Genomic DNA, 12,979 nt, shown 5'->3' with positions numbered 1-12,979 from the left:
TGTTGGAAGCATGGAGACTTCATATTGTTGTTCAAAGGTGGTGACAAATTCCACTGTTAGTTCTTCTAACCACCCACTAACACTCTTGCCTGTGATTGGTAAGGTTTTTGACGACGTCCTATATTTGCGTATTAATGTTAGATTTGTCCCTGATCATTTGCTAATGATCAACCAGTATGGTTTCCGACCAAGCAAGAGCACTGAGGATGCCATACTAAAGGTGATGGATATAGCTTCCTCTGATTCATGCAAATGTGTACTGGGGATTTTTCTGGCCATATCCAGGGCATTTAATAACTTATAGTGGTCCTCTGCCCTGTTTCAAAAGTTTGGTTAGGTTTCGTTTGGTGAATTCGAGTCAATGCCCAGATTGTGGGACTGGGCATTGGGATACAGTAGACCACGTCCTCTATTTCTGTCCCCGATATGAGGTCATACATTCACGAGCTGTTAGGGAACTTGAGAGAATACATTCCTCCTTTCTGGATCTCCATATTAACTGGATGATCTGTGAGGAGTAGTCTATAGTAGCTGGTTTTGTTCGCACCCTTGTGGTGTGTAGGTCTGCAGAGGGAGTTTAATTGAGGTGTTTGATCATGGTAGGATCCTGAGTGGCTAGGTTTCTGGCCTAGGCATTATTTTGGTTAGAGGTAGGCGCATTGGCATTGTGCCACGGTTATATTGATATCATTTGTGATTTGATTTGGGGCTTCCACTGGTGAGGGTGGCGATGCTTCCAGGGTATGGTAGCCTGTGCGACTGGGGGCATGGCTTCATTCCGCCAGTGGCGGTTCCTGATTGTGACTTGGTAATGCCGTACGAGACTCCATGATGGGATCTGGTGGGAGTGCATGGTTTGTCCCCGGTCCCTGCACAGACTAGAATGAGTTTACATTCCCCTTGTTAGGTGACCTAATTTGGTTGACTTATTTGGGTGTAGATCTGAATCTCTATGTTGCGCAAACATAATTTTGATTGGTATAAGTGTAGCACTGATTTGACTTACAACTCATTCACTTTCTGAAGCATTCACAGTCACGAACAGTGTTTTCAAATTTAGAATAGACGAAGAGTCCACGCTTCCCCGGTCTCAGTTAGTTAGTTAGTTTGAGGTTGGATGTGAAGATGTCTGTTTGAGGCCTACGTGAAAGCAAAATTTGATTTTATTTTACTGATACAAATGTCTGCCGAGGCATTTACATCAGTGATATCCCGACCGAGGCCTGGTTAATGACTGTGAGATGTAATAAGTTGGAGGGTCTAAAGACAACCTCCGGTAAAGCCCCTCAGGGCTCAGAACAGAGGGGGTGGTGTGGCGACCAGTAATGTCACAAGGTGGGTGTCTTCCCCTATGGAATTGGGATATCAGGTAATTGAAACTATATATAGAAGTACTACATTTTATAACACTCAATGTTTTCATGAAACAACCAGTCAAATTATTGACATTAACAAATTCTAGCAGAATGATTAACAAATATTTACGGGCAGCCCATATACATCATGATAGTCATTCAAATAATTTTAAGTTATGAAGCTAGCCAATTCTTAAAGCAATAAACAATTAAATTCTTTTTGTTAAAAAAACAATGGATTTATGATGCAAAAATTATTAAATAATTAATTATACATTTTCAGAATAACAGTATTTCTTTTTCCAATGGATTTTTTGCACTAATTAGCAGTACCTCCTTTAATGAAGTTATTGTTGGTTCTGTTTTAATAGCACATATCTTACAAAAGGTAAGAAAACCCTTAAGTAATTAAAAATGCTGCGAATTAGACCCAAAAGGTCCTTTATACGGAGAAATTACATTATTTTGAAACAGAGTTTTTTAAAATCTTTAAGTTAATCTTTATGTTAATTTATTAATAAACTCAAATTTCTTTTAATTCAACTAACTTACTTTGCCAAGAGGAGGATGTACATCAAAGAAAAATGTCCTGTTTATATACCAACTACCCATTTTACCAAAATGTGTTTCATCCCAACTGTAAACAGAAAAAGAAAAAAATAATTATGATGCAGTAATAATATTAATGTTTAATTTCTATTATTTAATAGCCTGGGCTAAATATATATTTTTTTTACGCAACAATTTATGTAATTTTATTATGTACTTTCCACCAGGTTTTTAAAGGGCATTAATTTTTCTTAGCCTGCAATATTAGTCAACAATTCAGTTTTGCTGACCACATCAGTGTGTACCTCAGTTTGAAGGAATGATTTTATTTTTTAACATATAAATACAATATTTGTACAAATGAACAGACTAATTTGTCTGTTCATTTCACCAACATAGACTAGATGTTATTGCAATAATTACCTTATTCTGTATATCCTCACATAAGTCATATTTATCAGTATTACTTTTATTAAATAAATAAATAAACAACCTTTTTTTCAGATCTGTACATAATCATACATTATAAGATAATCTTGTTAAAGAAGGGGAATTGCCACAGTTTTTGTCTTGATGGATCAAGGAAAACCACAGTAAAATCTTCATGAAAGTGATATTATAAAGTAAACAATTAGTTATTTAAAATACAAAGAAATGAAATAGTGTTAAGGTATCTTCATAAAGATTATAAGTACAAAAAATAACTACAAAATAATCCAAATTTAGATGTTAAAAAAATATATATTTGAGTTCATATTCGTGCATATATTGTATGGGCTATACAAAATGGTTTTTCTTTAATTAGTATTATTTTGAAATTCATCAACAGTAAATATTGCTTCTGAAAAATAAAATCTTTTTATTTTAAAGAAATTAAATTAAATTAATGCACCTGAATGGTTAAAAATGATCTGCAGAAAAAAAAGTTTTGTTGTCTGGTTTGTTAGGGGTAAATATTGTTACTTTTTAAGAATAAGTACTTATTCTGCTTAGCAAAGATTTTACATTCATAAAATATTAACACAAGGATAAGTTAATAATTTTAATTTTTTAAATATACAACTACATAATTCATATAGACAACAAACAATGATCTGACAGCCCATTTTTGGATCTTGAAAATTTTTTAATTTATTTTGAACTTTTGAAGAAGCCCCAAGAGATTGATACTACACTTCAGGTGGAAATATATGTAAGTATAAGAGAATTTTCTTGATGGGCAACAGATATACTATAGTTATCATTAATGGAATATCTATCCATCATATTAGCAATGTTATACCTATTTGAGAATGTATATTTTTTTATATATATTTATAAAACGGTTATTTCTTTTATATGCTATTTGAAATGTTTATTAAATAAGTTGATGGTTTTATTTACTTTATTTGCATAGATAATAAATATTTCGTGTTGACCAAAACATAATAAATATCTCACATAGATTACATCAGGAATGGATAAGTATGCTATTCCATGAATAAAAAAAATAACATTATAACATTTATTTGGATAGATCACGAAACATAGTACAAAGTTGAACACAGTATAATCACAAAATACAAAATTAATTACAAAGTAAAAAGTAGAAGCGGTCAAGGTTCATATTAATAATTAAAATAATTATAAAATAAATAACGATTCAGAAGGCATTCAAGAAAATGATTTAAGAATAATAAAAACATATTTAACTGAGATGCAGAAAATTCAAAATTTTCTTTAATTAGATATTTAAAAACTCACTGTCAGAAAAATATTTATTGTTTCTGTAAAAATAAATGGTAAATAGCAATGAAAGCATAATAAGCCCCTGCTTGAAAGCCAAAGTATTTAGTTTTAATAAAATAATTTTGTTTGATAGAAGAAAATTTTTATCTTTTAAGAATAAGTAACTATTTTTTTTTAGCTACATATGATAAGTCTTATATACGAGTAATATAAAATAAATATAATGCAATACTTGATGATTAAATAATATTTAATACTACTTTACATCTCAATTCATATTCTAACAGCTTATTTAAATGTTTTCTCCTAATTTCTACACCTAAAAAATAACTTATAATACAACCTACCACACATGATCCGGTTCAGTTACTTTATTAAATCTAGTAAGAGCTGAAAACAATATTACTTGCAGAAATAACAACCACCACAATCCTATGTTCCTGAAACAATAGGCAAAAAAAAATTATGTTTTCATTTTTAATCATAATTCACCAGTTACAGTCACGCAACAAACATGAACACTTACTGCAGTGCTTTCAAAATATTCATCTTAACTAGCATTATGTTGTTAATTATTATTATCATTACTTTTTATGACCACACAAGATCACTTCAGTCAGTCCATTTTCCAAATCTCCTCGATGGGACTGTTTAGGCCTTGTGGTCCTCCCAGTACTTGTTTCATACATTCTGGTCTTTTTTTTAGTGCCCTTTCTAGTGTTGAAAATGTTCATGTTCTGAGTTTTTTCTTATGAGTGTGAAATGAGTGTTTTTTCTTGATTTTCTTGTTTAATTTTACTTTATCTGTGGTGTCCTCTAGTGTATGGCCAATTTCCTTAAGATCCTCTCTTATTTCTCTGATCCTCTGCATCCTGTATTGATGTTTTTATTAGATCTGAGATAGTACTGTACTAGCTGTTTCAGAAGTTTTGAATCTTGCATCCTTATGATATGTCTAAAGAATCCTAGTCTCCTCTTACGCATGGTATCAATGATGGGTTCTAACTCTTTGTAGATAACTTTGTCAGAAACAATCCATCACTGCCTTCTTTCGATTTTCTGGAATCTGTTAGTCTTTGATTGTTCTTTCAGGTGGAAAAATGTTTATACCGCCTAAGTGGCTTCTGGTTTTATAATTGAGTCATAGAAGATTTTTGCGTTCTTATTATTGCTTAGTCTTATTTTTGCGTTTGTTGATAGTCATTTTTTATTTTAAGTACACCAGGTTAATTTTTAAGCTTTAGCTAGTTTGTTTCTTCTTGTTTGGATCGAGGTTTTTTTTGTTTAGGTTGTTTGTTATTTCTCAGAGGTATTTAAATTAGGTTACTATTTCGATTTTATTACTGTTCATGTTTACTTCTTTTTAATCGTGTTAGTTTATGGGGCATAATTTCTGTCTTTTTGAATGATATTTTGAGGCCAATTTTATTTGCAATGTTTTGAAGTTCTTCTAATATCTGTGGATTTAGCTTCATCGATGTTCTTTGCTAATAGTGCCGATCATCAGCAAAACCAAGACAGTTTGTTTTGATTTTTCTGCCTATTTTTACTTTTGGAGAGCATTTTTTGAACCATTCCCACATTCTGTTTCTAGACTGTAGTTGAATAACAGCGGTATCATCTTGGTACAGTCCTGTTTTGATCTTAAATGGTTCAAAGAGCTCACCTTTGAATTTTATCTTTGACTTAGTGTTTGTGAGGGTCAGCTTTATCATGTTTATTATTAATACGGTATGCATATCCAAGATGTCTTAGAATTTTTAGTAGGGATTCTCTATGGATACAGTCGTATGCTTTCTTGAAATCTACAAATGTTATCACCATGTCTATTAACTATAGATAAAATAAAATTTGATTATTTTAATTCTTTGTTTTTTTATTTGACAGCATTTAAAATTGAATTCTTTATTTTATGAGTAATAATAACATAACACTGCCTGAGGATAAGAATATTACTTTGAGTGAACTCCATCTAACAGGTAAATGTTCTTAATTCTTATATCTGTATATATGGTGGATAATAAATAAAATCTATAATATAATTTTCATAGTGGTTAAATGATGTTTAGAAAAAAAAATATATATATATATTTAAAAAAACTAAAATGACACAAAAGAACTTTTTAGTGTTTGTTGAAAATATTATAGAGAATAGTAATGGTTCATAAATCCATCTATGGTAGTATGGATGAATTTTATGTATAGCTAGATATTTCATAGAATCTTTTTTTGGAAGTTTCCACAACCAGTAACACAAATAATCAAACAAATCGGTCACCTATTAGGTTATGGCATTTACTCATGCAGACTCACATTTTTGTGACCGGTTCTCCATGCAAATTCACATAAATAGGACTCTATAATTGTCCTATTTGTTCTGTATTCTAGATTGTTGCTCCATTTTGTAGCAGCCCAAAATGCTACTTTTAATCCTTTGAGTATGCGCACCTGTAATAGGATCAACAAAAGGTACAGTATTTGCACCTTTAAACACCCTCCATCTGTTAGACACAATGGTTGTGCTAAGTAGAATGCGACTGTGATCACCTCTGTAGATGTTCCACAGACCAGTTTGGCAAAGCAAATAAGGAACACACACTTATTTTTGTGCATATACCTCCAAACATCCACTGAGGATAAATCCAGCCTACATTATGTTTCCGCCTAGAAAAGCATGTTTTATAAATTTCTACAGTGTCCAGACCACTAATCGTGATCGGGTTAATAATTACAGAATCAGCACAAACTTCCTGCAGATAACCTTTTTAATCTGTGATTGCTTCCCTCCCCAAACCAAGATCATCAACGCAGAATTTGGTCATGGCAGCTTCGTTACATCAGCAATAAGAAATTTAATGTACTCTTACTGATAACATAAAATTTTACAGCAATGTTCCCTTATATAGATAGATTTCTGTTCAGCACGTTGTTCTATTACATTGCCAACAAAAGGACTGATTACTTAACAATATAACCAATTGATGGCCATTAGAACACATCCTTTCCTGATGTAGAATTCTACATTGCTATAAATACCATATTGCATTCTCTTTCAAGTTAACTTCCTCAACAAGTTCAAACAAGTACCTTGCACTTCTAATTCACCTCTACAGCAATTAAATGCAAATACAGCAAAGTCGGCTAACTAACTAAATGCATAAAGCAAATCAGTTATTATAAAAGAAATTTATCAGAAACTATAAACAATTGCATTTGATATGAAAAATAAGATTTTAATATCCCTAATGACTAATGGAAATCTTTTTGAATACAAATACAACCAGATAAGTACAACCAAAATTATGATACGATAAAACTTATATGCACAAGTTGTGGGAACATTCCGAAAAATAACTCCTTCATATACATCAGGAATGGGTAGGGTTGTTCCTTAACAAACCTCATGACCGTTTTTGAGTAGGTCTTTAATTTCTGGAGGAAGAATACGCAATATATTTTTAAGCTAGTCAATGCAACTCATGAGCTGCTCCTATTATGAGTAAAAATTCCCTGATCTCCCAAGGGGTTGTAGTTGATGGGCACCCACAAAGCAACTAGAAGAGATGTTGAGTAACTGTTTATTTCATGGTGTGGTTACTACATGGTTAAATTGTCTTCTTTCATCACCCAACCCTTTTCCTTATTTTTAATTTCTTCCTCATTTTGGATTCTCTTATGGATATAGGCTTTCTTTTTCCTGTTTAGCCTCCGGTAACTACCGTTTAGATAATTCTTCAGAGGATGAATGAGGATGATATGTATGAGTGTAAATGAAATGTAGTCTTGTACATTCTCAGTTTGACCATTCCTGAGAGATGTGGTTAATTGAAACCCAACCACCAAAGAACACCGGTATCCACGATCTAGTATTCAAATCCGTGTAAAAATAACTGGCTTTACTAGGAATTGAACACTGTAACTCTCGACTTCCAAATCAGCTGATTTGAGAAGACGTGTTAACCACTAGACCAACCCGGTGGGTTTATGGATATAGGCTAGACCCTGCTATGCTTACTGAAGATGTCAGAGCCTGTGGTGCTACAGAATGGAAACTATTAAAGATACTGAGAATAGAGTCATGGTGTAACTTAATGGGGGTCTGCGTGTGCCCAAATTAGAAACTTTGTTTTCTATCTACTACTGCAAATAAACCTTAAAGCCTGAAGTACTTATCAGATAAATCTGGGCTCTTAACACATCTAAAATACAAAATACGAATTTTTAATAAAGTACTGTTTGTTAAGTAATATCATCTGCTAGTAACTTGTTGGCCACTAACAAATGCAAACAAGAATTGCACCCATTCAACTTTGATGATGAATGAGAATCATTATCTCCCTCCAACCTTTTAATTTCCAGGATACTATTCACTAAGATGTTTAAGTCATTATAGAACTAAACATTGAGAAGGATGGATGCTTTTAAGTTATTACCAGTGCACTTATGCAGACCAACAAAATATCTGTACACAAATAAAATATGAAACATTTTAAAAATAAGACAGAAATAAGCAAGCATCATCTTTCAATAAGTTATGAGTAGTTTAATTAAATAGTAGTGACAGGGCATAATTGTTTCTTTCTGTTATATTTAAATCTTACATTAATTTAATTGTATACATATATTTTTTACCTTTAATGATTAAATTCAAAAAATAATTCAGAAACAGCTCAGAAATCATTAATCAAATCAAACTGATCAATACTTCAATATGCTTTTCTTCATATCCCTGAATTAAGGGCATACACTAATTATTAAGGACACACTCTTTGTCATGTTGAGTGACACTAACAATTAAGATAAAAATAGTCCCTTCACTTACACCTTCATTCTATCAATCTACACAAACATTTAATTATAAAATTTACAATAATGGACTGTTAAATAGCAAAAATAAAACACAACTTTAGAACAATGGATTTCCATTTAGCACATAATTAGATTAAAATGACCACAGATTAAAAAAAATTAAAGAATGATTAATATATTATACAACAGAGATACAGATCGGAGTTAATGCAACACGAGCCATAAAAGATGCTTACAACTTTATAATTTCAAATATATTTTATAAATAGAATTTAAAATATATAACGGAAATTATGAATTGGTTTTATTTAAGAGTAGTATTCAAAATGTTTCACAGGTGGAGTTCCTAATGTTGTAGAAGTGACACATGTTATCTTCTTGAATCATATGTTGTCTTATTTCAAAAAGATTATGCTTATTTCACATGGTAATAACCGTGAATGACGCCATCTCATAGCCAAAAATAAGTTATGCTTATTTCACTCAGTAACAGCCATGTATGATGCCACCTTAAAGCAAAAACATAAGTCTGCTTCTTTCACTCATTAATAGCCATGAATGCTCAATAGAAAAGACACAAGGCATAGTATGATAAGTTGTTCTTAAAAACAAAATTGAATACACTGGTTCAATGTAAGTTTAGAATCTGACACATCAATATCATACAGCATACAATTTGTGCATGGTGTGAATTGTTTAAGACCACAGAAAGTATTGACACTGAAAGGTTACAGTTGATCAAATATATCTAGATTAAAATGCTGAACAAGTGCTACAAGCATTAATTTGCAGTCTGAACAAGTCAATAAAATAAGCTACATGTGAATTAAACATTCCTCATTCAACTGTTCATAATGTGTTAAGGGACTAGTTTAAAAACACATCCATCCAAATTTTGATTACTACAAGCAATCACATAAGAAGATAGGACTGTTTGTAGGACTTTTGCTATTACCATGCTTGATATTTATTAGACGACAACTATATTAACAAAATTGTTTTTTTCCAATGAGCTACTTTTCATTAATCAGGAAAGCTAATTACACAAAATGACAGAATCTGGGGCTCAGAAAATGCAGATTTTAATGCTGACCACTTTAGAGACAGTCCAGAAGTATGTAATGCATGGTATGGTCTAACAAGCAACAGAGTAATCAGCTCACTTTTCTTTCATGAACAAACTGTGACCGTCAACAACTACCTTGATATAATCAAAAATTTTGCCTATCCTCAACTACAAATTTACAACCTAACATAATCTTCAAGTAAGATGGTACCCCATCACAGGCTATCTATTCATTAATTTCTGAACAACCAATTTCCTAATCTGTGGATTGATTTTGATGGACCAACCACCAAGGCCACTAGATTTAATGGCTTGCAATTTCTTTACAGATGACTTGGTCAAGGATCATGTCTTAAACTCCCTGGTTTCTGACATGGAAGATTTGAAGGCAAGAATTATCACATTTACTAACACTGACACTGATTTGCTGCATCAAACATGGCAATAGTTGGATCATGGTACCACTTGCACGCTACCAATGGGCACATGTAGAATGGCTGTGAATTTCATATAAAGAAAAAGGTTTACAGAATGATCTATCTTATTGGAGAAGAATCACAACTGTGAGCAGTATAATACATATTTTTATAATCCAAGCTATAAACATCTTTTGCGGACACCCTATATTACCTAATATAACAAAAAGGTGATTTACTGCAGAATAAACATTACTAAAACTTTTGTAGTAATATAATATCAGAAAGAAAATTTTCTAAATAAACCTCAGAATAAGCAAATCAATGGGAACTCAGCTTCTTAGATCTACAAGTATAGCTACATATCAGTTAATTTTTTTTTTTTCAGTGTTGGTCAGTGATGATGATGATAATTTAATAACATAGTTTTATAATGAAAACCAAATTTTGTACTAAAATATTTTCATTAACTTACATTAAAGTTGTTATAATTGTTTTAACCAATTTTCTGTGACTTGTATTACATCAGCCAATCTTATTGCTGATTTTTTTTTTTAATTAGGTAAACATAAACGTAGAATGTGGTCAGAACATATGTTGAATTGGATTTGTCTGTTTATTTAGTATATGGTTTTGTACTTTTATAAAATTCATGACATTCAAATGCATTAAAATGTGGACATTTTCTTGGTACATGCATGAAGGTTGTTGTCAACGTTGGTGGATTTATATCTATTTGATGGTTCGCTATCACTGACAGTATGTTACTACAGAGGATTTGAAAGCGTTATTACAGAAACTAAGTTAAAACTGATTTGGTTAATAAACACAATATAACAATTTTGATTTTTTGTAAAAACGATATTTGCATTTGATTTGGACTACACAGCAATATTTGTAACTACCGCATAATATATGATAAATATTCTCCTGTAATATCACTCTCTCCTTCAAGGATTATATTAAGAACGTATGTGTGAAAAATCAAAAGTACAAAGAAATTAAATTATACTATAAGAAAAATATTACTACTCTCCTACTGGTTTTCGTAAACGTAACACAAATACGTTCAGTAATATCGGTCGGCAAAAAAAAACTCATGGACACAAATACAAAATCATCTATGAAATAAGTAACAGCCCAATTACCTTTGATTAATGTCAGTTTCCTTTTGTACAGCTGTTGGCTTTTCTTTAGATTTTTGAACTGAACTATTTTTACCAGAAGCCATAATTAATTGAAAATAAACTACAAAAAAAAATTTAACTTGTAAGACCACATGTATTCTATTGAATTAGAATAACGGTATTGTAAGTTGACAATGTTAACAAAAATATATCGATAGTTTCCCAATTATAGTTTCGTACCAAATTATACTCCTACTAAAATATGAAGAGACTATCGATATATATTTTTTTTATGTCAACTTACAATACAAAAATAATTGAATTCCGTTCTTTTTAACACACATTCTCAGATTAAATTTAAATAACCTTCTTAATCCACAAAAAAATTAAAAAGTAAGCTACAATTTCACAACCCCATCTTATTAGTTTTCAGACTAATAACTGAGAGTTATTACATATTTTTATTTATTTAAACAAAAATTCGATTATGAGGGAATATAGAGTGAACATGCCGAATAATTACATTTTAATAAAACCAAAACAAAGAAGGGTCTGTCTTGTTTCCTTTTAATAGGGCAGTCGGTCGGTTCAAGTAAGGTTCAATGTCGAATTGAATCGATAACTCGAACTGCTCAGGGCTCGATTCAAAAGATTTAATAAAGCAAATTGTTATTCTTAATGATGCTTAACACACCGACAGGTTTCCATTAGTTACACCTTTTCGAGTTGTATACTCGAAGATATGAGTCCAAGCACTGCCGATTACCTCCGAAAATAAATTTTAATCGCATTAAGTAATTAGTTATTCTGTATTCATTTAGACTGACTGTAATCTAATAAAATGTTGAAAATAGAGCAGTTGGTTAGGTAAGTTTGTAACCGATTTATACTTTTTTCAGTTACGTAGTTATAATACTATAAAATGTGTATGATTGTGAAATAATTATGTCATTAATTATCTGTGCAATATGAATCGCTCCTCCGGTTTATCAAAGAATGTGTTGTAGTTAGCGTGTCGTATTGCACATATATTACTTTTAACGTATTGTTGACCTGATGTTTTCATCTCGGTTGAAGTAAATGTCAATTAAGTTTCATTTCTTGTGCTTTTGAAAATAAAGGTTTGACTGTCTGTGATCGTCATCGCAGATGTCTTCTTACATTAGCCTTAATGGTTTATCTACGTGAAAAAGTTTTTTTTAAACCAAGTTAAATTAACCATTGAACTTCAAATGTGAACATACTTTTAATTGCAAAAAAATAATTTTGAAAATAGACCATGGTTTTCATCATTTTGTATTTTCAAAATCTAATATTTATGAATTAAAATAATTTCTAGTAGAATACAATTTAGAGATGGTGTGCGACTGTTATATTACTTATGAGACTAACAGAGAATGCCTCAAGTCACATTGGCTGTGATCATAGTGTACTTAAGTGAAATTACTTTAGTGTATTCAGTTTTCTATCTGTAATGAATGTTCTTCAGTTATATTAGAAATTTGTCACGCCTCCAAAATATAAGTTTGGAAATTATAGATATGCATCCACTCAATGGATTTACATTCAAGAATTGTGTAATACAGTCTGATGAGACTGATGACAAACCCCTAAATCTGATATTACCATGGAGTAGACCCACAATTCCTTAATATGTTCATAGGTGTTTGCAACCCACTGGGTTGGTCTAGTGGTGAATGTGTCTTCCCAAATCAGCTGATTTGGAAGTCGAGAGTTCCAGCATTCAAGTCCTAGTAAAGACAGTTACTTTTATATAGATTTGAATACTAGATCGTGGATACCAGTGTTCTTTGGTGGTTGGGTTTAAATTAACCACACATCTCAGAAATGGTTGAACTGAGACTGTACAAGACTACACTTAATTTACACTCATACATATTATCCTCATTCCTCATCCGAACAGTAATT

The 12,979-nt window shown here is 31.5% G+C and overlaps 2 protein-coding genes across 2 annotated transcripts in view; one reads left to right on the top strand and one right to left on the bottom strand.

The window, feature by feature from the left end:
- tw (Protein O-mannosyl-transferase 2) overlaps nucleotides 1–11,258 on the bottom strand; it is an 83,546-nt gene extending 72,288 nt beyond the window's left edge. The window contains exons 1-3 of the mRNA XM_075367397.1: nucleotides 11,072–11,258; nucleotides 3,980–4,072; nucleotides 1,908–1,992 (exon numbers count right to left, since the gene is read on the bottom strand). Coding sequence (XP_075223512.1) covers nucleotides 1,908–1,992; nucleotides 3,980–4,072; nucleotides 11,072–11,154 — 261 coding nt within the window. The 5' untranslated portion in view covers nucleotides 11,155–11,258. The remainder of the gene's footprint in view (nucleotides 1–1,907; nucleotides 1,993–3,979; nucleotides 4,073–11,071) is intronic.
- Nucleotides 11,259–11,704: 446 nt separating this feature from the next.
- shop (sulfite oxidase) overlaps nucleotides 11,705–12,979 on the top strand; it is a 62,699-nt gene continuing 61,424 nt past the window's right edge. The window contains exon 1 of the mRNA XM_075367396.1: nucleotides 11,705–11,917. Within this exon, the coding sequence (XP_075223511.1) occupies nucleotides 11,892–11,917 (26 nt within the window). The 5' untranslated portion in view covers nucleotides 11,705–11,891. The remainder of the gene's footprint in view (nucleotides 11,918–12,979) is intronic.

The sequence above is a fragment of the Lycorma delicatula genome, chromosome 5, assembly GCF_047948215.1.
Source record: "Lycorma delicatula isolate Av1 chromosome 5, ASM4794821v1, whole genome shotgun sequence".
NCBI classification, from domain to species: Eukaryota; Metazoa; Arthropoda; class Insecta; order Hemiptera; family Fulgoridae; genus Lycorma; species Lycorma delicatula.
The sequence above is the reverse complement of the archived record's forward strand: the minus strand, read 5'-3'. Positions and strand labels throughout refer to the sequence as shown.